General features: G+C 41.5%; 1 protein-coding gene across 5 annotated transcripts; it reads left to right on the top strand.

The window, feature by feature from the left end:
* The first annotated feature begins 352 nt into the window (after positions 1 to 352).
* On the top strand, positions 353 to 24,151 carry LOC309452116 (maternal embryonic leucine zipper kinase-like). 5 transcript variants are annotated; one of them, XM_082076792.1, is made up of 18 exons: positions 355 to 437; positions 965 to 1,065; positions 1,354 to 1,439; positions 1,913 to 2,029; positions 2,561 to 2,704; positions 4,158 to 4,226; positions 5,297 to 5,389; positions 6,546 to 6,644; positions 8,645 to 8,713; positions 9,259 to 9,357; positions 10,308 to 10,394; positions 13,215 to 13,343; positions 15,834 to 15,980; positions 16,973 to 17,198; positions 19,732 to 19,825; positions 20,271 to 20,439; positions 22,542 to 22,645; positions 23,758 to 24,151. In XM_082076792.1, the coding sequence occupies exons 2-18, from the start codon at positions 1,002 to 1,004 to the stop codon at positions 23,933 to 23,935; spliced, it is 1,974 nt and encodes a 657-aa protein (XP_081932918.1). In that variant the 5' UTR covers positions 355 to 437; positions 965 to 1,001; the 3' UTR covers positions 23,936 to 24,151. The 5 variants fall into 5 exon arrangements, with proteins under 5 accessions (XP_081932920.1, XP_081932921.1, XP_081932918.1 ...); XM_082076793.1 differs by lacking the exon at positions 355 to 437 and adding an exon at positions 470 to 858; XM_082076794.1 differs by lacking the exon at positions 8,645 to 8,713 and having other exon boundaries at positions 353 to 437.
* The last annotated feature ends 3,481 nt before the right edge of the window (positions 24,152 to 27,632 follow it).

Raw genomic sequence — 27,632 nt, 5'->3', positions numbered from 1 at the left:
CCCTGCGGCTGGAGCGGGACGGTCACGTGCCGCGGGCAGCGCGAGCGCGGCGGGAGGGGCCGCCCAGTCACGGCAGGCCGGGCCCGCGAGGCATGCTGGGAGCTGTAGTCTCCCAAGGGCCGCGAGGAAGGTGACGGCTCGTGCGCGGCCGTCTCCGGCGGCTGTCGGGGCAGCGACTTCCCCGGTAGGCTCGGAGGCTGTTTTCCGTCTGTGTCGGGACCGGGCACGATGAAGCCCGTTCCTGTCGGCAGCGGGATGGCTGCACGAACCCTCGCCCCATGGCGGCGTTCACTCGCCAGCGCCCGCTCCGCCTGCCTCCCAGCATGCACGGCGCCTCCCGCCTGTTCCGCTCACCTTGCGCGGTGATTGGCCCCTTGGCCGCCGCGGTCGGGAGATTTGAAAGGTAACGGCTGCGCTGGGAGGCGGGTGCCGAGGCGGTGAGTGCTGTTCGTGGTCCCTCGCTCCCCGCAGCCCCCGGTGCTGGTCAGAGACCTCAGGGCTTCTCGCTCTTCTCCCGGCGGCAGGGTTCCCGGGGAGGCCGGGGACACCCGGCGCCTCTCGCCTCGCCGCCCGGGGGTCCGGACGGGTCCGCAGCGGAGTCAGGCTGCGGGCGGCGTGAGGGCAGCGCCCAGAGCCGCCTCTCGCCTGGGCTGCCACCAAAGCGCTGCTCGCCAAGGGAGAGGGTCGCTGCGGTGTGTCCACTGCGGAGGAAACCGGCGGAGCCGTTATTGTTACTGCTGCAAAGCAGCCGCCCGCTCTGGCTGCCAGGCGGAGGCGGGGCGGCCCTGGAAGCCGCTGTTGTTCGGTCTGACTCCCCTCGTGAATTTGCTGCTGGGCGTGCAGCACTTGGCTGGGAAGGCAGGTCGCCCCACCGCTGGCGCTGCAGCGAATCTGCAAAATTCAGATTCTGCAGGTCTGCTCAGAGTGGAAAAGCATGAACACTGGCTATGCTTTCTGCTTGCAGGTGCTGAGAAGAACTGCAGGTCCCTATTCCTCTCAGAATGGCTGTAGGGGACTATGATGAAATTCTCAAGTACTATGAGTTACGTGAAACTATTGGAACAGGTAGGTATAGTCTGTGAATGTGAATGGGTATGTACAATCTGTCTAACATTATAGTATTTCTCAGAGTAAAGATTAGCTGTTATTGTAGCATATATAGGTCATGTTTCATGTGTGTATTTTGGGGGGCATATCTTTGAAAATGTAATTGGAAGTTGGTAGCAGTAGTCATCTTTCCTCTAATGAAGACACTGCACACTGTGCATATTAGATACTCCAGTGTAACTGGGCTTATAGACAAGAAAGTGTGTCATCACACTGCACTTTAAATGTCTCCTTTTTGAATTCTAGGTGGATTTGCAAAGGTAAAACTTGCACGACATCTTCTCACCGGTGAAAAAGTTGCAGTAAAAATCATGGACAAACTTGCTCTAGGGGTAAGCCAAAAGATACTTAAAAGTTGATAACATCCTCTGCTGCTCTTGTGGAGTTCTCAAGAACACAGTGGTTTGACATGTCAAAATAGTGCCTGCTTGTCCTGTTGGCTATTGATGAATGCTGTAGAATCGCATTTTAACAGAAGGCCACCACTTTTGTGCCTCTTATATAGAAGGCAGCATTCTCTGGCTGTAAAATTGAGAAAGTTAAAGATTATTACAGTAGTGCAAACAGAATGCTGATGAGAATATTATCTATTTATGTCTGTCCCTCTGGGTTTTGCTGGCCAGTGTGCCAGAACCGTAGGGGAGTAATGGCAGAGCTGTTGCTGGATTGAATTTGAGAAGTTGAATTGTATACTGTCATATACATTCTGTGAAAGTTAGTGTTGCACAATGCTCTGATGCTTATTGTGATGTACAGGCTGTCAAAGTAATTTGCATTTTCGTAGCTTTTTGTTGTGGTCTCTTAGGATGACTTGCCTCGTGTTAAAATTGAAATTGATGCCATGAAGAACTTGAGTCACCAGCATATTTGCCGCTTGTATCATGTAATAGAGACATCCAAGAAAATATTCATGGTCTTAGAGGTAAGAAGTGGTGTTTCTTGCATGGAAAAGGTTCCAGGTTTTAGCTGTAGTGGCAGATAAGAGTTCAGATGAAACCATGTTAAAAAATTATCTCAATGACCACTGTGTTCAAGATGCTGTAGTTTAAAAACGAAGCTGGTAATATGTTCTCTATTGTCTCTTATAAAATGTGCTCTTTAGAAAAAGTCAAATAACTTTAATTCCTATGTCTCACTTTAGTAATTTTAAAATGGCATCAGCAGGATATTCAGGACCCCAGACCTCCTGTGTGGTTGTCACCTCCTGAGCAATTTATGTCGCCTGTGATGTTAGTATGATGTATCTGTTGCAACATGTCAGGCAAGGGTTGAATTCCTCTGCATGTTTGGTCTGCTGCAGTGCTGGCCTAGGGCATGCTGTGGGGCACTTGGGCACTCCTCTGGTAAAGCAGAAGGAAGGGAAGTGTGTTCTCTAGTTTCTGTCCAGTGCTCTTGTTGTTTAGGTTTCATTACTGTGTTCTAAATGCATTCTCTTTTTCCTGTCTTCATGCAGTACTGTCCTGGAGGAGAGCTGTTTGACTACATAATTTCTAAGGACCGCCTTTCAGAAGAGGAAGCTCGTGTATTTTTTCGTCAGATTGTTTCAGCAATTGCATATGTTCACAGTCAGGGATATGCCCACAGGGATCTCAAACCAGTAAGCCTGAATAGTAGTCAGATTTGCTTAAATAATGATGAACACTGATTTTTATTTCTCCGTTGGAGGTCAGAGTAACTTATACCGTCTCTATTCTCTTGTGCTTAGACCTCTTTGTCCAATACCTTCTGAAACTGTATTATTTCTGCTTGCTACTATGTTTCTCAGTGACTGTATCTGAGGAAAGATCTTCCTCTGAAAGAGAGGCAGAACAATACACTCCAGTTGGGAGTGGAGGGAAGACACGGATCTGACTTTCAATGTTGCTTAGGCATTTTTATTATCCCACTTACTCTGGCTTGTACCTGGAGGGAGTCTTTATGGTGCCAATCTGTTGTGCAAACTGTTCTGTTTTCACGTCCAAAGCAAAATGTGACACTAATACTTTAAACAAGTGATGGCTAGACAGAGTTTTGGGGGAGACACTTGGACTCATTGTGTGGCTTTTCTGTCATTGCAGAGTTTAAGCATAGGTTTAGAGAATGGAAGACTTGAGTCCATTTCTCCTTGAAGAGGTCAGAAATCTGCATTTTCAGAAATGCTGATGTTTCTCAGAAAAGCAAATTCTTAGTGCAGAGGCATTTTCTTAGCTCATGAAATCTGTCTCCAAAAAACTTTTCCTCAAACAAAGTGCTACACGTACCTTTTGGAAGGAGTTGCCTTGTGGCTAGAGAGCTGATAGATTCATAGGGTCATGTCATAGCTTGGGTGGGAAGTGAATTCTAGAGGCTTTTGCTTGAACCTCCTGCTCAAAAGCAGTGTCAGACCTGGCTTCCTAGGGCTTTATCCAGTCACATATTTGACTTCTCCCAAGGATGAGGAGGTGCAATTTCTGGGCAGCCTGTTCCACTCTCCACTGTCCCTATGAGGAGAAACACTTTTCCTTATTTCCAGTCTGAACATGTCTTAATGTGTGTTGTCTGCACTGAAAGGCTGCCCTGAGGTGTCCGCTTAGGATTTCTTGTCTACAGGCTGAACAATTGTTTCTCCATCAGCCTCTCCTCACTAAGAGAGTGCTCCAGCCCCCTGAGCAGACCAGTGGCCATCCACTGAGCTTTCCTCAGTTAATGTCTTTCCTGTGCTGGGAGGGCAGAAGCCAGATGCACTGTTCAAGCTGTGCTGAACAGAGAACTTGAGTAACTTACCCCAAACTATGAGCTGTTCTCCCTTCCATACAGTCCATGATGTTGCTGGCCACCTTTTCTGCCAGAGCACACTGTTGCCTCACATGCAGCTTTCTGTCTAGCAAATCCCCACTGCCAGGCCCTTCTCAGCAGATAAGATCTAGTATTCCCCATCTGAAATATGGGATATATTCATTAGCAACCAATCGCAATCTCTAGAGGAGAGCTTTAGCTAAATACTAGCTGCTAATGACAAGAAGAAATAAGGTGAAAGAAAACGTGGTTCCTTGGGTTATGGAAGCATTCATTACTACTTTCTCTTTCACCAGGAAAATCTGCTGATTGATGAGGAGCATAATTTGAAGCTAATAGACTTTGGACTTTGTGCAAAGCCAAAAGTAAGTGTATCAGTTGCTTTCAAAGAGTTGAGCTGAATCAGCTACTGAACACACATAAAAGAATGCATGTGTGACTTCGGAGTGCAACGCTGAGACCCAAAGAACCTCAATTTGAGCTGTTTGCATAGTTGTCATCTGATCTCTAATTACTTGGTGGGGCCTTAACTGTCTGAGATGGTAGTTAACTGTGTGTTATGCCCAGACTGTTAGATCATTTTCTGCTTTTACACTTAATCTTTTATCATAATCTAAGGCAGAGCTCACCTTGTATGTATAGCACCTGCTCTCACATATAAAAGCCCATAAGATGTAATTTTTGCATGTATATAGAGATTGTGGATTGATTAAATAGTTTATTCCGGTTATATTTACAAATGGTTGTACTGAGTTGTTTCCTGAGTCTAAAACTGGTTTCTAGGAGCCCTTTCAGTTTGTCGGCTTAACATGTGAGGTGTGTGCTGTTGAGAGACAATTTAATAGGAAGATGATCTTACTGATCCAAAGACAGTTACTTGTCCTTGGATCATTTTACTTAAGTTAGCATCTTGCAGGCAATCAAGACTATTAGACTATCATCTTGGTGGTATAATGTTGTCTTATGCTGGTCTGCTTAGAACAAAGCCCAGGCAAAGTTATAACATGGTGTTAACAAGGAGGAATTTCTAGTGTTTCTTCATCAATTATTCCATTAATATTGGTACAAATAACCAGCTAACCTCATTCCCAGTAGCTCTTGGTTCACTTCCTCCCAAGTTCCGTCTCTCTTTGCAGTCACAAAGTATTCTTATCAGAGGAGCGGCTGCAGAAAAGCCTGTTAGGATAACAGATGAAGGAGCAGCTTGAGATCTGTACGTTTATAGGATGCTCATGGTCTTAGACAATTTTTGCCTAGTGAAGCCCTATATTATATCAAAGCAAAATATAAGGGGAATGTAGATGCACAGCAGAGGAAAATGAAGCCTCTGAGGCTGCTAACATGTTGTTGCTGGAAGACTTAAGCTGTATGAAAGCCAATGCTGCTGTATGAAAGCCAATGCTTCTGTATGATTGGGGTTTTTTTATTACTCTAGGGTGGCCTTGATTACCATCTGAACACATGCTGTGGAAGCCCAGCATATGCAGCACCAGAGCTGATTCAGGGCAAAGCATATATTGGCTCGGAGGTATGTAACACAGTTTTGTATTAGTTTTTTTTTTTTTTCACCTGTGTATTTAAAGGTGATGATGTTCAGATATGCTCACTTGGTTTCTCTTCTGAATGCCACTGGATAACATTGCTTCGATAGTTCTCAGAAGTCACAGTGTGGAGTCACACATGGTGCTCTTGGCCACAGATCGTGCAGCTGGCTAGTTTGTCTCTGACGAGTCCTTTGCTATCTCTGTTAGTTGCTCCATATTTTAGTGGCCTACAAAACAGTAACTTGAACTTCTTCCTACTGCACATTTTTTGAAGCAGCAGTTTGTTATTCCCCAACTCTTGTAAATTTTTGTGTACCCTCAGTATCTTGTATGCTTTACCAGGACTGTCTTCATGTTGAAATTTGTGTATCAAAACTTGCTGTCTTTGTACTGCACAGTGTAGTGAAATTTGAGAGAATAAAAAAGGTGGCATTTATCCAGCTTTGATTCCACGTTGGAAACACTAGGAGCTGCTGTTTGCCTTTGTCATCCAAAATGTCACGATCCCCTCACGATCCCCAGTCACGATCCCCTCAAACTTCCTAAGTTGCTGTGCTGTTGCAGTCAGTCTTTTTTCTTTTTACATGGCTTTGCATTGCTGTCCCCAACCCTTGGCCTCTAACTCCTGCTTGCTTTTTTTTTGTTTGTCTTGTTTTCCATGAAGTCCAGTGCTTTTCAAGCCCCTTTTTCTTTACGGTCCAAGTGGGAATTACAGTATGAGGTTGTATGAGCAGGTATACCTTGTCATGCCTATACAGAGAAGAAGCAGTAGGGCTCTGAAGTTGACTGTAACTGTGCTGACAGCTACTGTAGTCTGTAATATGTTACCATATGAAATCCATTGTGTTGAGTTTGATTTCATTTTGCCAGTGAAATCCTTGTAGATTGATAGTAATGCAGCAGTTTGGTGGTCTAAGAAGAGGGTATTGGTGCTCTAGCTTGCTCTAGCTTGACTAAATTGAACATTGAATTTGGGTTCTGTGCTTTCACTTGGAATATAAGAGTTCTGTCCAGAATGAAGGAGCCTACTTTTCATTAGGTGTACGTATGTGAGCTTTGCCAAAGAGGACAGTATTAACTGTCTGTAAGCCATTTTACATAGATCATGGTCATGAACTTCCACTTGCTTTTATTTTTTAGGCAGATATTTGGAGCATGGGAGTACTGCTGTATGCTCTGCTGTGTGGCTTTCTCCCCTTTGATGATGACAATGTCATGGCTGTCTACAGGAAGATAATGGTAGGTATTGATGGTGCTAGAATACAGTAGGAACAGACATTGGTAATCATTATGAGAGGCCTTTGCTTTTCTGATGGCAGAACCTGTTCAGCCATGCCTTGGGCAAAAGGGCATATCTGCTGAATTTTGTTACACTTTGCTACTTTTCCTATAAATATTTTTTGTGGGTTTATTTCCATCCTCAGTCTGTCTTTGCTGTACTCTAGCTCAGTTCTATATGGTAGGAAATTGAGTTTCAGGAGAAGCATGGATTTTTGTTTCTGAGTCTTTATCTGGCTTCTCACTATGTAGTATGGAATAGAATTGAAAACATTTCATTTGATTTACCAAAAATAATGTTCTTAAATGTCAACTATTCTCATGTCTAGGAAAAGCAGGATTTTGCATTTGCTATCATGATTTTGTCCTCCAAAATTAGGAGAAAATGTAAGGCAACCTAATCAAACGAAAAGGTTGAATAAACAGTAAGCAATAGAATTCAGTAGATGGTCCTGTTTCCCTGTAAAATCCTCCTGGGGCGTCTGAACAGCTGCAGTTTCACATCCCACACATAACCCTACCAACCACTTCTAAGCTGCCATAAAATTTTGTTGGTAAAGCTTCCACTAAGTGAGTGGGGTGAGGAGTAGCTGTGTTGGGTAAGGTCTTTGGCTTCTTTTATCTCTTTTTCGCTCCCTCACCCAGAGTCTGATATATCTAAAAAAAAAACCAACCAAACCTAAAACAGGGTGCTCAAGGACCACTCTGGTAGGAGGCAGCAGACAGCCAATCTGCACAGGGAGTGACTTGGAGTGTTTAAGTCAGAGCTCTATAAAGTGCAGGACTGGTTCATCAAACAGCATGGAATTTTAGTCTGGAATTGGGGTGGGCTTGAGCACCTTGACAGAAGATCTGTAGGAACCTCAGTCTGAGTTGTTGAAAAGAACTTGAAAAAAAGGAAGCAGTGGCTAACTGATCCAAGGAGATCAGGTAAAAGTGCTGATACTCAGATGAGTCACTGTTAAAATGTTATGACTGTCCTACTTGCATAATCATAGTGTCTTGAGTTGGAAAGGACAAACAAAATGCAGATTACGTGTGTTACTTGACTTGGGTTTGTTTCAGAGTAAAGCTATGTTACAAAACAGCCTACAAACTATTTATAAATAGCTCATTAGTAGTGTCTGTAAAGATGTAACTTAAATTCTTTAACCTGTGATGTCAAAGCAATACATAGTCTGCTTAGAAATGTTGCATACAAGCCAGGCGTTTTGTTATTGATGCACTTCTTTGTAGAAAGAAAACTACCATGACAAATTGATAGTTATGCTATTTCACAATGACTGGTTACTGTTTTTTATTTATTTTTCTCCATTTTCATTGAGAAGGAAATTATCCTCTATGGTGAATTTGGTTTGTTTTTTGCCTACTGTTGTTGTACCTCAAATCTGAAAGCCATTTTCAATTTTCTTCTTATCAAGAATTATAAAAGTGTCAGTAAATAATATGATAGAAACTTACCTGTTAGATCTGCAACTTTTTTCCTGTCTACAGTGAGTAGAGATCTAAAATCTATCATTAGATGTAACCTAAATGTTGAGGATGATTTATTGTTAGTGTATGAAAAGTAGTGATTTCAATGATTATTCACATTTCAAAGTGTTAATATAATTTGTTGATGCTCCCAACATATTTGCATTTCTAAAGCATCAGTATCAAGTTGATAGGAGAAAACAAAGCAATGGGTAAGGAGCAGTTTAGCTGCAAAAGTGGACTGAGCTGGAAATGTCACACAAGCTGAGTGGGTGGAAACCTTAGCTAATAATTCAAACATGGCCTTTTCCTTACTAATACAGCTGAGGTTTAGTACTACCATTAAATTTATCCAAGTGTTTCTTAAAACTTAGTTTGCATGTGCCTGCTGTTCTTCCTTTTTGTCCACAGACATCATCTGAGTAATATAGCAATCCTTTTCAAGCTAGCTGTTCAAGGTTCATTCTAAATTGCCTTCTTTTCTGCAGAGAGGAAAATACAGTATTCCAAAGTGGCTCTCTCCTAGCAGTACACTACTACTTAACCAAATGCTGCAGGTAAAGGCATTGCTTCTGTTCAATAGGTCTATGAATACTATTGCATAGGGCAAAATATTGATACAATGTAAAATTTAAACATTCAGTGTTTAAAGAAGTTTAGTTCTAACAAATTTTTGAAGAAAAACTTAGTATTACCTTCTGCTGAAAATTCTTTGAGAAGAGTGATTTTTGTATAGGAAATATTTAAACTTTGCTTAATGATGAAACAAAGTCTTCAGGCAGCCTACATTTGCTTGTTCTTAATTGTGCTACATGAATAAAAGCTGTTTTATCAACCAAGTTAAACAGGCTGAACATGTGTTTGAGCTACATAATAGGCAATCTAGCCAATGCTAAATATTCCTGGAACTTTTATAGTAACTGTAGGTTCTGTATGTGCTTTTCATAGCTTGTGTGTTTGACCTTCCTTTTGGTGAAGCTATGAGACAGTATCCATTTCCATTTGAGCTTCTAACCTCCCCAAAATTCTGATTAGAAGACAAACTGTTTCTTCATTTATTCTCCATGATTTAAGTATCAGCTTGATTTTTATTGCTTACTAGGTGGACCCAAAGAAGCGAATTACAGTTAAACATCTATTAAGGCACCCTTGGCTCCTGCAAGGTTATTCTGATGCTGTTCAGTGGCAAAGTAAATACCCAGTAAGTACGCCTGTCAGATGGATATTACAGTATCTAATGTAATCTTTCTGGGCTTACTGTTCTCACAGCATGAGGGTGTGAAGACATTTCTCCAAAGGTGAACTTTGAAGATGGTTCCTTCCTGATTCTTCTTGCTGTCCAAACATTATTACTTTCTCCTGATTTCTCTTGAGGAATTTCAAATGTGTTTTTGTTGTATTCTGCAGCTGGTGCATAATTTGCAAAATAACTGACTTCTCATCAAAATGTGAAAAATTTCTGTGTATGAATGAGCAGTTGTTTCTTCAGGCTGCTTGGTCAATACTTTACTAAAGGTGCAAAATGCAAATGTTCTGGAGAGCATGTTAAACATCATTATGGCTTATCTTGTATCTAGTCCTCACTGAAAATTGATAGTTTGAATAAAAATTTTACCTCATTGAAAGTGTGTTGGAGCCGTGTCTCTGTCATTTTTTACTTGTGTAAGAGACTAAGGTAATATAGAGAGGAAAAAAAATCTAGCTGTCATCCACAAGTTGTGAGAAGTTCCTGAATGTTTGCAGGCCATGCCTGCCTTTGCCCACTGGATGCCACTGTTTCTCTAGATAAAGAAGATCTTTACTGCACTGGCAGCGTCTAGTGCTGACTGGCTCTAGAAAAATGTGCATGTCTAGCAGCTTTGAATATTTAAGCAGAGATGAAAGTGTAGCATTCATTCTAGTAAAAACCTGACTGGCTGCCAGGCTTTCTTATTTGAATTCACAGCTTCTTGCCTAGGAGAGGGCCAGACTGTGAAGTTGCTGAACTTGCATGAGTTTTTCAGTCTGTTCTGTATTTAGGTACAATGCTAACTATTGAAAATACAAGGTCTAAAATCAGGCCACTGGGCTTCACAACAGTGGCACAGTAAGATATGGATTATGAGACTAATTGAAAGCCTTATGCTTCAAATATCTATCCTGTTCTTGCAGCTGGGACATCTGGATGAAGACTGTGTAACGGAGCTTTCTGTGTTTCATAAACAGAGCAGGGAGAGTATATTGGAATTAATATCAGAGGTAAGTAGTGTATATCACTAATTTACGGTAATTAAACATAGTAATGCTGTAAATAAACTTAATTTAAATTTAATAAACTGTTAATAAACAGGCTAATACTCATTTATTCTCAAATATGAAATTTTTAATACTTTAATTTCAGAATTAAGGAGCCATTTCAGAACTCCAGAATTTATCCATAGCTACAGTTCTGCAGTTCTTTTTGTTTTTTTTTTCTTTTTCTTCCTTAATTGTGCTTGTGGTGTTTCATAAACCTTGTGGTCACTTCCCATCATGGAAAAACCCTTGTGAATCTCCTAAAATCGAAATAGACTTTTAGAAATTTGTAGTTGAGCAACAGATGCCATTTGCTGCATTAACTCTTTGCTTTGAAATGGTTCAATAGCAACAACCAGTTGGATTATAAAATACATTTTTGGGGGGTTACTATTCTTGTTTTTTGAAAAAAGTTAATGTTTAGTCACTTTTGAAGACAAATGACAGACATTGAACTGACTACCTCTAGAAGAATTGTACAAATGTTAGCAATGATATTGCAAGCTGTAGAAGAGACTTAAAACATGATGTGTACTCCAGGTTTAACCTGAATCTGAAAATTCTCCCTTGAAGCTGAATTTTTTGCTTCTTTGTACATGGCAGCAGTGACAGAGTTCTTTGCTTTGGAAGAAGTGTTAAGGTTTCCACATAACTTGTAGAAACAGACTTTTAAAATGTGTATGATACTTAAGATGGATTTGTGGAGTTAATGCTACTTGTTCTTCAGTTATAGGTAGTTGTGTGAATAATCTGTCTACAAGGGAAAAGGTCCACATAGGTTTGAGGAATTTTCATTGTAGAAACAGACTTTTAAAATGTGTACGATACTTAAGATGGATTTGTGGAGTTAATGCTACTTGTTCTTCAGTTATAGGTAGTTGTGTGAATAATCTGTCTACAAGGGAAAAGGTCCACATAGGTTTGAGGCATTTTCATAGTACTTCACTGCCTCAGTCTTTAATAGTAAGACCAGTAGAGCTCCAGGCACACAGCCCCCAGCGCCAGAAGACAGGGAGCAGAATGAAGCCCCGTAATCCAAGGGGAAATGGTTGGTGACCTGCTACACCACTTAGACAGATACAAGTCTATGGGGCTGGGTGGGATCCACCCAAGGGTGCTGATGGAGCTGTCGGAGGCGATCACCAAGCCATGTCCTTGGCTAACTGGGGACATCTCAGTTGACTGGAATTTTGCAAGTGTGACACCCATTTCCAGGAAGGGCTGGAAGGAGAATTCGGGGAATTACAGACCTGTCAGTCTGACCCTGGTGCTGGGGAAGGTCATGGAGCAGATCATCCTGAGTGCCATCACATGGCACATACAGGACAACCAAGCCATCAGGCCCAGTCAACATGGGCTTATGAGAGGCAGGTCCTACTTGACCAACCTGATCTCCTTCTACAAGTTCACCCACTTAGTGGATGAGGGAAAGGCTGTGGATATTTGTCTATGTGGACTTTACTAAAGTCATAAGTGGTGTTCCCAGGTCTCAATTTTAGGGTCAGTTCCATTTAATATCTTTATGAAGTATCTGGATGAGGGGATCGAGTGCACCCACAGTAAGTTTGCAAATGACACCAAGTTTGGTGGGAGTGTTGATCTGCTGGAGGGTAGGAAGGCTCTACAGAGGGATATGGACCAGCTGGATTGTTGGGCTGAGGCCAATTGTCTGAGGTTCAACAAGACCAAGTGCTGGGTCCTGCACTTGGGTCACAACAACCCCATGAATGCTGCAGGCTCAGGGAGGAGCAGCTGAAAAGTGCCCGATGGAAAAGGACCTGGGGGTATTGGCAACAGTGGCTGAACATGAGCCAGTGTGTGCCCTTGAATCCTGGGGTCACTTTTGGGCCTCTTATGACAAGAAAGCCCTTGAGGTGCTGGAGTGAGTTCAGAGAAGGGAACAGAGCAGGTGAGGGGCTGGAACACAAGTGTGAGGGGAGTGGCTGAGGGACCTGGGGGATTCAGCTGGAGAACAGGAGCTGAGGGGAGACCTTCTGATCTCTGAACTGCCTGAAAGGAGCTTGGAACCAGGGGAGGTCAGGCTCTGCTCCCCAGGAACAAGCGCCAGGACCAGAGGAAATGGTCTCAAGTTGTGCCAGGGGAGGTTGAGGTTGGTTCTTGGGAACAATTTCTTCCCCAAAGGGCTGTGGGGCATTGGAACAGGCTGCCCAGGGCAGTGGTGGAGTCGCCATCCCTGGAGGGGCTTAAAAGACATAAAGATGAGGTTCACATGGTTTATTGCTAGTGTTGGTTTAACAGTTGGACTTGATGATCTCAAGGATCTCTTTTATGATTCTATGTAGGACTTCTAACCCTTTATAGCTAATTTAAACTAATGGCAATATGCTGCAAACCTGTCAAGCATTGTGCCAATGTTCCTCACACAAGCAGAGCTGCAAAAAGTTTGTGCCACATGTGGGGGAAGAATAAGGGGAGGGTTAAAAAAAAATTGAGACTTTGTTTGAAATATTGGCTAAACTGAGTGAATAGCTTTGCCATTTACTTCAGTAGATAGATTCTGGCTGCAGCTTTAGTTTTCGCTGCAGTGAGCATACTACAACCTAACTTGCAAAGAACAATAACCATAGTCTGTTTCTTGATCTCAAACACATAGTGTGGATAAGCCGAAGTCTGAAACTACACTTAGGTGATCAAACAATAAGGATTCACATCAGTTAGAAGAACTTGTAAAAACGCAGAAGTTTTCAGAAGGCTGAGCTTGCTGTATACTTAAAATGTTTCTAATGAGGAGATTAAAATATTCCTCTCTTTTTTTCCTCCCAGTGGAAATATGACCAAATGTCAGCAACATATCTCTTGCTTCAGTCCAAGAAGGCTCGTGGCAAGCGTGTTCGCTTAAGGGGTCCATCTCTAAGAGGGCATAGCAGTACAAAACAATCAGTAGTCCTAGAGGTAAGTTTTTGAATTCAACAGAACAGCAAACTGATTGAAATGCTGCTCTGCATCACCAAAGTTCTGCCCGGGAAAATGGACTGGTGCCCTAAACATGAGTAAGAGAACATGTGTGCAGTCAGGCAAAGTCTTGGTCATTAAATAGTTCAGTCTCCTCATCAGCATGTTTTAGCAAGCTGGGCTGTTTCTAGGAACTGTCATTACCAGAATAACTATCTGGGAGGACATGGCACCTTATGAGTACTGCAGTGTATCTCCCCTAGGCTACTCATGGAAATGGACTAAAATTGCCCATTTTCTGGCCTATGTGACCATTCCAGTTTTTCCTCTGTGATACCTACCTTCTTACTGCACTCTTTCACAATAGTCTCTGAATATTTTTGTACCTTACTAGTTGCATTTAGCATAGCTTAGTAAGTGAATTCTTCTAAAGCATCCTGGCATGTCATCTGGGCAGCCTACTTTGAGATGACATGGACATTTTCTGAGCTGATGGTCAAAGTGGAGAGACCCATTCCTTCCTCATCTGTTTCCCTTTGAAATGCAATCCCAGACAGAATTCTGTTTGAGTAAAGGAAAGACGTTGCTGATGTTTTCCTGATGAACTGGATTCTTGAGTAGTTTTGTATATTTTATGGTAATTTCTGTGTTTCCTGTAATTTCTAGGGCACTTCAGAACTTGTCCAAAGTTGCTAAACTGCTTGAAATATCATATATAATTTGCAGCTATGTGTGATGTTGGTGATACTCTTGTATATTGGACAAATTCAAAAACATTCAGTAAAATTGCAGACTTCCTATTAGACCTGCCCCCTTAAACTATAGACAATTATGTAAAATTGTCAACTAGCCATCTGAATGTGCTCTTCTCTGCATAGAGACAAGCATTCTGAATAAATACTTTCTTAAACATCTGATTCAGTTGCATGTAAATAATTTCAATTCACTTATAAAGGGCTTTGAAATGCAGATGAGAATTCCAGAGTTACCAGTGCTGCATAACAGGTCATGAATCGTAAGTGTTGCTGAATATGCATAATGTGATTTCTGTGATCATGGGGCCTTATTCTTCTACACTCGGGTGATTTTAAGGTGAGGGTTCTCCAGGTTTAATAGTTCTGATGCTGTCAAGTTGTTATAGTTCATCTCTAGTGGTGTCTGAGGTAAATGGATCTGGCTAATGTTACTTTCTAACTCATGCATTATACCTTCACAGTTGATTGTGAAAACCATGCCTACACAACACAACAATCAATTAGTCCTTCTACAGTGCTCAGGACACATTTAACTTGTCTGCATGTAGATACTGTGAGTGAATATCAACTGAATTTGCTGAAATATACCTAACTAGCAAAGTTGTCTGGCTAGATCTTGTCCAATGTGAAGACAACCAAGCAGACAGAACCTTTAACTTAGCCAGTTTCTGAATTGGGTGGCATAAGCTTGTACATAATACTGCCTTATTTGAAGGAGTTTGATGTAGGAGGATGTTCAAAAAAATTCACCATGGCATGAATTTTGTCTGAAACACAGTAGCCAAGGAATCCCATTCAAGCATTCATACTGTAACGGAACATGATTTCATGTACAATAGTGGGCTGTTAGCTTGTCAGCTCTAGCTAGCAGCCCTCTGGTAAGGGCATTTTAGTAAGTCATCATAGTTGGTCTGCTTGCATGTATTGGGAAGCTCTCTTTCTATTACAGTAGTAATGACAGATCTGATCATTGCAATGTACTTGATCATAGGCCAAGAGAAACTTACCTGTTGTAAGAATACAGCTTCCTAAAATGGTATCTATTCCAGCTGAGGACACAATTTAAAATAAATGCATGCAATTTCACTGAAGTGGTATGAAAAAAGTCCTTGGGAGGAGTTTTCTGAAAATAAGAGAAGGTGTTAGAAACTAAGGATACTGTATGTGGCATGAATCATGAAGGTTCGCAATCTTGGCTGAAGTTGTGAATCCTGTGATTTCAGAAATGACAACTTTTTGAAGGCTAGCAATTCCATGAAGGCTTCTGAATGCTAGTCCAAGTACTATTGCAAATTCCATAATCATATGTTTTGTATATGATGTGGTTACATTTATCCAGCCCCCTTTACTGCGTTATTTTCCTTGGTTCTTTCCAGCTTATTATTTAGCTTCTGGTAACAAGAGCTTGTGGTCCAAGTCTTGAAATCAAAGGCAGGTATTTTTTCTGAGTTGGTTCTTCTCTTCTTGACATAGGTTATGAAAGATGACTTGGTAATGGTGCTTTGAGAAAAATTTCTCTTCTGCTTTCAATACAAATGACAAATCACAATGACAATATTAAAGTCATATTATAAAATGTAGGTCATCAGTGTGGGAACTTCCATTAGCTGTTAACCATAATTAGGAACTTGGAAAGAAGTAAGATTTAGATTGCAGTGACATTTTTCTGATTAAATCTTCCTTGTGAAGTGCACGAAGTGCAGTAGCATCATCTCAGTTGAATCTTCCTTTTCAGTCTGAAAAAGCTATGACATATGAAGATGTGTCTGACTGCAGTGAAGTGCCGCATGCATTTGGATCCATGGAATTTTCTGAAACAGCTTCACTCTCTGAAGAATCTCCGTTAGAAGAATTTATTCTGAATAGTCACAGAACAAAGCAGGTGTTTGAAGAATCAATACCAGTTCCTTTAAAAAAATACTATTCTGAAGTTTTAAAAATCTTATTTTCATTATACATAAATCTTATTACATATTTAAACATTTGGTGGACCCTGGCCAAGGGGAGTTACAAACTGAGTACAGAAATGTTTTAAATATATAGCTGAACATAAATAGTGGCTTCCTGTAGCACAATTCATTTGATGAGAACTTGAGCTTTGACATTTGATTTACATAAAAACAGCATATAGGGAATGAGTAAATGAGGCAGTGAGGATTTTAAAACTGATGGGAAAACCGTAAGGTAGAGCAGAAAAGGTCTTGGAGCTAGGCTAGAGCTGGACAAGTCTTTGAAGAAGTTCATCCTGTTTGTATTGGACAAGAAAGTGCAAAAAGGCATTTTCTCTTGCTTATTCTCCCAAATAGCAAGCAACAGGATGATAGGAAATGGCCTCAAGTTGCACCAGGGGAGGTTCAGATTGGATATTAGGGAAAATTTCTTCCCAGAAAGGGCTGTTGGGCATTGGAACAGGCTGTCCAGGGCAGTGGTGGAGTCACCGTCCCTGGAGGGGTTGAACAGATGGAGATGAGGTTTTCAGGGACATGGGTAGTGCTTGAGTTAGGATATGGTTGGACTATGATCTTGAGGATATCTTCCAACCTAAATGACTCTAGAATTAAAACTATACAATCAAACAATTTAAAATTCTTAGATGTGTGCAGATGAGCTGGTGGGGAATAGTCCTAGATGTGCAAATTGAAAAATTTGGAAAATCAAATAAATGGCAAATTACTTGAGATGTTTATTAAGAGGTTATAGAAGAAATCAGAAGGATTAAAGAGTTTTTAACTGTTTTGCTGAATAGGCAAGGATTATATGGTATTTTGAAGCTGCCTTGATTTTTAGAATTTACTTGTTTATAACATTCCTGAATGTGATAAGAATACAGCAAAGGATGCATTTTTTTTTTTTCTTTTGTTACATCTCTCGTAGCATTCGAGGCATGATGCTCAACTAGATGCTACGGAATTCACACTGTCAACTCCAGTGACAAGAAAAGTGGCATCAAAGAAGCACGAAAACAAAGAGAATGCTAGTACAGAATCAGCTTTAAGAAATGAAATGCCCTTTGCGCTTCCTGCTCCAAAGACTCCTTTTGCAAAGAGTAAGATGGAGACACAAGTACAAACCATACCTGTTCAGGCACCTGCCATCAAAGGTATGTTGAATATAACTAACGAAAACTTTAAATATATGTGTTACTTAGGAATTATTGTAAATTCAAATATGGACAAAATAGTTGTGTAATCAACACACCTGATTCTGGAAGACTTTACTTTTTTTGCTATGTTCACCAGCTTGGTTCTTCTAGTATATATAGTAAAGTGCTGCAAGAGATTTGACCACACATCAGGCCATGTTACTTGTATATTAATTACAGAAGTTGTTGCTCCTTACAGTATCAAACATGCATACATTTTGACACACTGTCACAGAGCCAAGTGCCACTTTCATAAAACTTGCATCTGGTTCCACTTGTCCATGAAGGCTGAGAACACAATTTCATCTACCGGCTGTTTTTGCCTTGAGTGAATATAAAGGTATACTTTCAGTCAAGTTTGCTTTTATCGCTTCTTCTAAGAGAGATCCAACTGGATTTCTCATGGTAGCATATCAGCGTTTTCACAGTAACAGTCCAGTATGGCAGTGAAAATGCTTCTGTTAACAATGTATAAATCTTACAGTTATGTGATAAACCACAGAAATCTGTCTAAATTATGGCAGCTTTTCCAGATTACCAGAATTTTCTGTCCTCAGCCTGACCAGTCTGTTATGAAAAATGATGGATCCTGTATGTATATTAATACTGTATGTATATTAATATTCCCTTCATCCATTAACATAAAAGCTCTGGTGTTCATACTGTAAATGCTAACTCTGTCCTTCAAATGCCAAAGACCTCTTATAGCAGGAGACTCTTAGATGCTAGGGAACATTGTTCAGAAACAGCACGTCTTTGCAGGCTCATTCAAGTTATAAAGGATCTTGGACACACTGCCGTTTAATCCCATATTTTGTGAAGGACTTCACAGAATCACAGAGTGGTTTGAATTCGAAGGGAGCTCTGTGGATACCGCAGTCCAGCCCTGCTCATGCAGGGTTACCAGAGCAGATCATACAGGTCGGTCCAGGCAGGTTTGAATGTCTCAGAGAAGGAGACTCCACACCTGCTCTGGGCAGCCCGATCCAGGCTCTGGCACCTCCCAGCAAAGAAGTTTCTGCTCATGTTCAGATGGACCCTCCTGTGTTTCAGCCTGTGACTCTTGCCCCTCACCCTGGCATTGGGCACCACTGAACAGAGTCTGCTCCATCTTCTGACACGCACCCTGAGATATTGATCCCATTGATCACATCCCTTTCAGCTTCTCCTCTTCAGCTGAACAGCCCCAGCTCTCTCAGTCTCTCCTCATCACAAAGATGCTCCAGACCCCTCAGCATCTTTGTGTCTCTGTGCTGGACTCTCTCCAGTAATTCCTTGTCCTTCTTGAACTGGGGACCCCAAAACTGGATCCAGTAACTCCAGATGGGGCCTCACCAGGACAGAGCAGACGGAGAGGAACAACTTCCCTCAGCCTGCTGGTCACACTTTTCATAATGCATCCCAGGCACCACTGGCCTCTTGGCCACAGGGGCACATCAATGGCTTATGCTCAACCTGTTGTCCATCAGAACTGCCAGGTCCTTCTCTGCAGAGCTGCTTTCCAGCAGGTCAACCCCAACCTGTACTGATGCCTGGAGTTGTTCCTCCCCAGGTGCAGTACCCTACACTTGCCTTTGCTGAATTTTGTTAGGTTCATTATGTTTCATTTAAGGACGTGGACTACAAAGACTGATTGTTTGAGTTTGATTTTTGTCTGAAGATTGTATGAGGTAACAAGTGAAATTTGACTTCATAGAAAATTTAAAAAGCAGAAGTAGGTAGTCTTTCTGAAATGCATAACAGAGAAACACCGTTTCAGCTCATTTTGATTATATATTTCTGAGGATTAAACAATTAAAAGCTAATTCTTTGTTTCATTGAAAGATCTTTGATTCAGGAAAGGTAGTAGTAATACCTTCTTAGATACAGAAAAATGGGAGTATGCATTGCAAATTTCAAGATCATCATTGTCTGAGGCCAGGTGCAATTCTGTACAGAACTGAAACTTCCAAATTTGGATTCAATTGTAACAACTAATTTGCTGACTGTTTCACTTGGTGTTTGCTTCTGCACATTTCAAAAACCTTGCTCTGCAGAACTCTGTCAATGTGTGGGTAACAGAACTTTTTAGGCTGTTATGTAGTGTGTGTTGTTAAACGTGCCTATACAAACACACCCTCTATGTAAGGGAAATGGTTTGCTGAAGAATGCAACTATTCGACACAGTGAATTTCTCAGTATTTATTCTGGGATAAGTGGAAGAGTAAGAAAGCAATTCTAATCCTCTTCCTTTCCAAATTTCTAATACTGAACTGCATTGGTTGGTCTAAGGCTTGACTTGTAGAGCTCTGGGGAACTCAGTCACAGTTTTTATTTGTAGAGTAGGGGTAATATTGTTATTATATTAAAAACATATTTTATCATTTTGAATATACAGATCTCAGATAGAAAAGGGGTCTGGTTTGAAAAATAAATAATGAGAAATCCTTGCTGAGAATTTTTTTTTTTAATTGCAAAAACATACTTGCTTTGGCTTGGATGCGTCTTTCAGAGACCCAGTTCACTACAGTCACCCCAATTAAGAAACCCACAGACCCAACAAACACAGATGAATTGACACCAGCTGAGGTTCTTCCTGAAAGAAGGTAAATGTCTAGTAATTTATGTACAATTCTGATTTAGAGCAGCACTACTTTAATCCATGTACTGCCTAGGAAGCCTTCTTATAACAACAAGCTATTATTTCCGTTAGCTTGGTATGAACCTTCCTAAAGCTTCTTTCTACATTGACTAGAAAGCACTGAAGGCAAAGACGTTTTAAAACTATGTAACTCAACTACCTTTGGAATATATTGCTGTTTTCCATAATGTAAATTCCTTCTTATTCCAGTTCTCCAAAGGGCTGCAGTTTCTGTATAAATCTCTGGCTTCAAATTTCAAGTGATTTTCAAACATAAACTCTCATAATATACTGTACTTGCTTTGGTTTTCTTTATTCTGTTGGATCTGGTAATATTTTAGTGACATATCTGAAATAACCAATTTCTAAACACTGAGGAAAAATTACTGATTAATTTGTTTATGTAACAGGTGTAATTCAGTGGAATTAGATCTCAACCTAACTCATGTGGATAGCAGCCAAAAGAAGAGAAAAGCCAAAATATTTGGAAGTCTTGAAAGAGGCTTAGATAAAGTGATCACAATGCTTACTCCAAGCAAAAAGAAACGATCTGCTAGAGATTGTCCAAGGAAACTTAAGGTATGGTTGCTGGACAAATCCTACATGAAAAGTGTAATTACTGAAAGCATCCAAGACCTTTAGAAATGGTCTTGTGAAACTTCTGTGATCTGATTTGCCTGCATTCCACAGTAAAGTGCAGTTGCTCTTAACAGGGATGCGTTAACGTGATTATGTCCCACTTGGTGCCAAGTGATGTTGTGTTAGTTGGCTCAGGCAAGTTACCAGCAGATCAAGGGAGGAGTCTGGCCATTGCTTTTTATTACTTATCCTAACTGAAAATTTTTTACTCATGTTATTCGTATAGAGATATTGCTAGCTTTTGCACTGAAAAAAATATTTAATTTTGATAACATTTCTGTCTTAGGTTTCTGTAGTTTCACTAGTGATATATCTGTTCCAAGACAGTCTTTGCATATCAAGAGAAGCTGAGATTAGACTGGAAGCCTAAATAACTACACCTTGTGAAAGAATTTCTGACACATTTTTTGGTTTTTAAAGTTTTGATGTCACTGTACCTGAGCCAGTTGGCTACTTATTCTTCTTTAAGTAACCATAGAAAAAGCAGTTCCTCAGATAGTGCATTGCACAGAGCACTTTAAAATGGCATGAATAATTTTTACGTACCAAAGCTGACTCATGAGGTTAGTAATAGTTTTGTAGAATACACACCAAATGGCATTGGCATAATACTAGTGTAGTGAACAGAATTTTATACACCGCTCAAAAGCAACTAACATAATTCAAAAGTTCTACAAGGAGGAATTTATACTTGCATCTGTAGATGACATGTTTGAAAAACATTATTAACATGAAGGTGGCAAGGCTGTTTTGGAGGCATAAACAGTTCCACAGAAATAAGTTATGTGTACCTTCAACTGCCTGGCTCCTGGAGCTGCAGCTGTTGGGACACCTACTATACATTAAGAGCCATGCAAAGGATCATTTTGTGTGTAGTAGCCTGTGTAAATGGAATTCAGCTACTGTATTCCAGCTGAAGGCTTTTCTAAGAGGTAGTTGTCAGGCACAAGCTGGCAATCTTACCGGTTCAGGACACATATTGGGCTATAAACCTGACCAGCTCATCAAACAGCATTGTGCAGTCCAGATTGTGCAAATAATTCGGGAACCTGAGCAATTGTAAACAAAAGCTAGATCTTCTGTGTCTAAAATATTTTATCATTCTGCATTGGTTTCCCTTGACAATAGTATATGCAAAATTACTGATGCATGTCTAGGGACATTGGAGTACAATAGAGGAAGACAGAATTTTATTTCAGTGTTACAGAAGTTATGGTTGGGAGTTGTATACATTTTAGGCTGAATGCAAACTGTAAGAACCAGAGACTTTTACTCTGAGTTTTCATCTTCAACCTATGTTCATTTCTGAAGCTATTTTATGATCTTGTCTTCTTATCTACTTCTGTGACTTCAGATTAGATAGAGCATTTGCAGCATGTTACAGCTGGCATAGAATTTATTTCATTACATATGGGTGTCTTAAAGTTGTTCAATAAGTCACTTATTGGACAAGTCTGCTGAATGAAGTATTAGATGCATTATAAAAACCCCTATAACAGTAAACTTATGAGTAGAAAGTTACCCTTTTTAAAATTTTTAATATGGTGGTGCTTTAGTCCTAAAAAAGCTGCATGGCGCCATCACTGTTGGTTGATATTAGAGGTGCTCGGTCTCAGCCAGACAAGATGCTGTCCTGGTGGTGTGGTGTGCAGGAGGCCATGTGGCCATCCTCTATGGTCCTCCCAGAATTGCCTCTGGCTACATTCGAGACTTTTAACAGCCTCTGTGCTGCCCTGGCTCATCACTGCTAATTTGGATTTTATGATGGATTATAGTTCATATGTGCTTCGATATTAATTGTCCAGCAGTTGTCGTTCAGTGTTCCTGTCGCTACTACAATGTCTTAATTGTGACAATTTTGGGAAGTTGAAGCATTTATCACTATGGCTAGCTGTTCAAAAACTTTCTTTATGGAAACTTTTCATAATGTCTTCAGTTTTAGTAGATTTTTTTTTGTTCCTTGACTCTGTTTTGGTTTTTGGTTTTTTGTTGTTTTGTTTTGTTTTGTTTTGTTTTTTTTTAAATGAACTGTCTACTTTTAGGCACACTGTAATGTTACCACCACTCAGCTACAAAATCCAGACCAGATGTTGAATGAAATAATCACCATTCTTTCGAAGAAGCATGTGGAATACGTTCAGAAGGGGTAAGTGTAAAATATGGTTATTTCAATTTGTATTTGTCTAAATAAAGTGAATAAAGTTGATCAAGTGAAGTATTTAAACTTGCTTTCTCAGCCCCACATTGTAAAATACAATAGTTTTATAGAAAGTGTACAGAACACTAAATGAATGTGTGCAATAAAACTTGTCTACCCAATGCAAAACAGTGTTATTCGAGCTCTAATAGAGCTCTCTGACTGACAGATATCAACCAATAACAGTGAGGTCGCTCTTAGAGATCTGATGTGAATTTCGACTGTCTCTTGTGAAATTGCAAATACAAAAGGTTAGTTAGGGTACAGCCATATGACCAGATCAGGCAAATTTGGGAGATAATGTGGATACCTTTTAACCCTTGTTCTTGGCAGTTAAAAGACACTAGCATCTAGCCAAGAGATCAGCATTTTAAAAGCTGCACAAAATACACACACTTTTGTATGGCTTATTTTAATTTGTAGGATTTACTAACTTATACTAAGGTACCAAGAGTAGGATTGATTCCTAGTTCTGATCAAAGCTTAATGTCTTTTTCCTAACTTCCTAATTCATGAAAGAAATGTTGTGCTCACTTATGAATATGCATTTTCTAAAGTTCTTGAATATTTAAATGATAAGCATAACTACTGTGCATTTCCAAGAGCAAAATCTGGAAGGATACTGAATTGCGCAGCAGCACCTTCTCCCAGTATAATGATTTAAACTTCACATTCTGTCTTTCCACTTTTCACACCAGCTGAGCTGTAACCGGCCTCTCAGAAACAAGGTGTCCACAGATGGGAGGGTGGTCTTGTCTAGGAAAAATAGGAACATCTCCATCCTTCCAGCTCTGCACTCTAAGAATGTGGGTCTGGGGTTAGCAGTGGTTCCTGTGGCTGGATAGAACATTGGTGCTACATATTAGTACTTGGGCATAACAATAGTGTTCCGGGACTAATGTACTCAAAGCTCTCAGTTCACTAAATTCTTTGTTATTTCCCAGTATTCACAATAGCAATTAGATAATTTTTATGAAGTGCTTTTATTAATTCGTAATTGCATTCCAAAGCAAATATTAAACAGTTCAATGATTATTCCCTTTTTCCTTTGTTTTGTACAGTTACACCCTGAAATGTCAAACACGGTCAGATTTTGGCAAAGTAACTATGGAGTTTGAGTTAGAAGTGTGTCAACTTGGTAAACCTGAAGTAGTGGGTATCAGGCGGCAACGGCTTAAAGGTGATGCATGGGTCTACAAGAGACTGATGGAAGACATCTTATCTAGCTGCCAAGTGTGACTGGCTGATGCATGTGCTGAGAAAGCAGCAGGTTTGTATTGAGGCTTTCATTGTAATGTTTTAGAAAAGTCTTTTCAGAAAAGTAATTCTTTGTCACATTCACAGCTGTATTTGAAAAAATTTAGTCTTTCTTGGATTTTTGACTGTCCCTCTTTGTACATATGCCTTCTGTATGTTTCCTTTAATATCAATTTTTAAATAAATGTTCTTCAACATTACCAGGAAACTTTCTAGCCTGGTAGGGCCCTTGGTTTTTCACGTAGGTGGCAATGAGGTTGTGACTTGTAATCCAAAGGCAATAAAAAGACACTTCAGGACCTAGGGACAGTTGGTGAGGGAATCAGGTGCACAGGTTTTCTCCTCTCTGCTTCCAGTCATGGGCAGTACAGCAGGATGACCATGAGCCAGCACTGTGTTCTTGTGGCCAAGAAGGCCAATGGCATCCTGGGGTGTATTAGAAGGGAGGTGGTCAATAGGTCCAGAGGGGTTCTCCTTCCCCTCTACTCTGCCCTGGTGAGACCGCACCTGGAATATTGCGTCCAGTTCTGGGCCCCTCAGTTCAAGAAGGACAGGGAACTGCTGGAGAGAGTCCAGCGCAGGGCAACAAAGATGATGAAGTGGAACATCTCCCTTATGAGGAAAGGCTGAGGGAGCTGGGTCTCTTTGGTTTGGAGAAGAGGAGGCTGAGGGGTGACCTCATTAATGTTTACAAATATATAAAGGGTGAGTGTCAGGAGGATGGAGCCAGGCTCTTCTTGGTGACAACCAATGGTAGGACAAGGGGTAATGGGTTCAAACTGGAACACAAGAGGTTCCACTTAATTTGAGAAGAAACTTCTTCTCAGTGAGGGTAACAGAACACTGGAGCAGGCTGCCCAGGGGGGTTGTGGAGTCTCCTGCTCTGGAGACATTTAAAACCTGCCTGGACACATTCCTGTGTAGCCTTGTCTAAGTGTTCCTGCTCCAGCAGGGGCATTGGACTAGATGATGCAAAGCCACTCTGCATCATCTTTGAAAGGTCCTAGAGAGGTCCCTTCCAATCCCAAACGTTCTGTGATTAGAAGAAACAGATGGGTGCACTCTATTAACACATGGCTCCATGCTTGGTGTCACTGCCACAATTCTGGCTTTTTTGGTAATGGGATGGCCTGCACGGCACTGGATTTCCTGGCATCAGATTGAGTTTGCCTTACACGTAAGGGAAAGAAGGCCTTTGCACACAAGCTATCAGGGCTTAGTGACAGTGCTTTAACCTAGACATGATGGAGGAGGAGGATGTAATGGGACTTGTGACATGCTGTGGGGTAAGACACCAAGCATGGAGGGACGAGGTGAAGCAAGGTTTGAACTGATGAGCTTGGGTGGTGGGGTCTGGTGTGGTGAAGCTCATGCAATCACATCCAAGTGGGAAACATGCCAGAACAATCAGAGCAGTGACAAATATTCCTTAGCCACCTCCCAAGATGAAAACCAAAGGGCCAAGCACCTCAAAGGTACACACAGCTGTGGTGGATTGTTCTGCACCCCTCATGAGAAACCCACATACTCAAGTACTTCTCTGAAGTGTCTGTACACCAATGCACATAGAATGGGGAATAAACAGGAAGAATTAGAGATCTATGAGTGTTCACAGGGCCATGGTCTGATTGCTATTTTGAAGATGTGATGGGACAGCTCACATGACTGGAATGTTGCCATGGAAGGCTCTGTACTTTTTAGGAAAGACAGGCCAGCAAGGCAAGGTGGAAGAGTTGCACTTCATGTGAGAGAGCACATGCCTAGGCCAGGATGACAAGCAAGTTGAATCCCTATGGGTAAAAGTTAAGGGACAAGCTAATAAGGGGGACATCATTGTGGGTGTTTACTACAGGCCACCTGATCAGGAGGAGGAAATTGGTGAGGGTTTCTACAGACATCTGAAAGTAACCTCACAATCACATGCCCTCGTTCTCATGGGAGATTTCAATCACCCTGACATCTGCTGGGTAGGCAACACAGCTGAGCACACACAGTCCAGGAGGTTCCTACAGATTATTGACGACAACATTTTGATACAGATGGGAGAGAAGCCAACGAGGAGAGGCATGCTGCTGGACCTTGTCCTAGCAAACTAAGAAGAACTGTTTGGAGATGTCATGGTTGGGGACAGCCTCAGCTTCAGCAACCGTGAGGTGGTGGAGTTCAGGATCATGAGTGGACGAAGCAGGAAAATAAGTATGACTAAAACAATGGACTTTAGCAGGGTAAACTTTGGCCTCTTCCAAGTCCTGCTTGGAAGAATCCCATGAGATGGGGCTCTAGAAGGTGTGGGTCCAAGACAGCGGGCTAATTTTCAAGTATCACTTCCTCCAAGCTCAAGACCAATGCATCCCTATGAGGAAGAAATCAAGTAAAGGGAGTAAGAGAACAGCATGGATGAATAAGGAACTCTGGTCAAAACTCAGGTGGAAAAGGATGTTTATGTAATGTGAAAAAAGGGACAGACAACCTGGGAGGAATGCAAGGAATCTGTTATAGTGTGCAGGGATGCAGTGAGGAAGGCCAAGCTCCAGTTGGAAGCAAATCTGGCTAGGGATGTCCAAGACAACAAGAAGGGCTTCTTCAGGTTTGTCAACAGCAAAAGGAAGGTTGGGGAAAATGTAGGTCTGCTGCTGAATGAGTAGGGTGCCCTGGTGACAGATGATACAGAGAAAGCAGAGTTACTGAACACCTTCTTTGCTTCCATCTTTACTGCTAAGACTGGCCCTCAGGAATCCCAGACCCCAGAGACAGGAGATAAAGTCTGGCAAAAGGAAGAGTTTCCCTTGGTTGAGGAGGATCAAGTTAGAGATTGTCTACATGAAATGGACATCCACAAACCCGTGGGCCCTGATGGGATGCACCCACGAGTGCTGAGAGAGTTGGCAGATGTTGTTGCAAAGCCACTCTGCATCATCTTTGAAAGGTCCTAGAGAACAGGAAAGGTGCCTGAGGACTGGAGGAAAGCCAACATCACTCCAGTCTTCAAGCATGGCAAGAAGGATGACCCAGAAAACTACAGGCCAGTCAGCCTCACCCCCATCCCTGGAAAGGTGATGGAACAGGTCTTTCTGGACATCATCTCCAAGAACGTGAAGGAAAAAAAGTTTATCAGGAGTAGTCAGCATGGGTTCACCAAAGGGAAATCATGTTTGACCAAGTTGATAGTCTTCAATGATGGTATGGCTCACTGGGTAGATGAGGTAGATGGATGTTGTCTACCTGGATTTCAGCAAGGCTCTTGACACTGTCTCTCACAACATCTTCATAGGCAAGCTCAAAAAGTGCAGGCTGGATGAGTGCACGGTGAGATGGATCGTGAACTGGTTGGATGGCAGAGCTCAGAGTATTGTGATCAGCAGTGCAGAGTCTGGATGGAGGCCTGTAGTTAGTGGGTTTCCCCAGGGGTCAGTATTCGGTCCTGTCCTGTTCAACCTGTTCGTCAATGACCTGGCTGAAGAGACTGAGTGCACCCTCGGCAAGTTTGCTGATGATACCAAACTGGGAGGAAGGGCTGACACACCAGAGGCTGTGCTGTCATTCAGCGGGACCTGGACAGGCTAGGGGACTGGGCAGAGAAGAACCTGATGAAGTTTAACAACAGCAAGTGCAGGGTCCTGTACCTGGGGAGGAACAACCCCAGGCACCAGTACAGGTTGGGGTGGACCTGCTGGAAAGC

Source organism: Streptopelia decaocto (genome assembly GCF_964273445.1).
Source record: "Streptopelia decaocto genome assembly, contig: HAP1_SCAFFOLD_213, whole genome shotgun sequence".
Lineage (NCBI taxonomy): Eukaryota > Metazoa > Chordata > Aves > Columbiformes > Columbidae > Streptopelia > Streptopelia decaocto.
The sequence above is the reverse complement of the archived record's forward strand: the minus strand, read 5'-3'. Positions and strand labels throughout refer to the sequence as shown.

Bases quoted from the DNA above. Each gene is read 5' to 3' on its own strand.
- LOC309452116 (XM_082076792.1), top strand. From the start codon at position 1,002: ATGGCTGTAGGGGACTATGATGAAATTCTCAAGTACTATGAGTTACGT. The intron at 8,714-9,258 runs GTAAAGGCATTG...ATTGCTTACTAG, and splicing joins TACTTAACCAAATGCTGCAG to GTGGACCCAAAGAAGCGAAT. The intron at 9,358-10,307 runs GTAAGTACGCCT...CTGTTCTTGCAG, and splicing joins AGTGGCAAAGTAAATACCCA to CTGGGACATCTGGATGAAGA.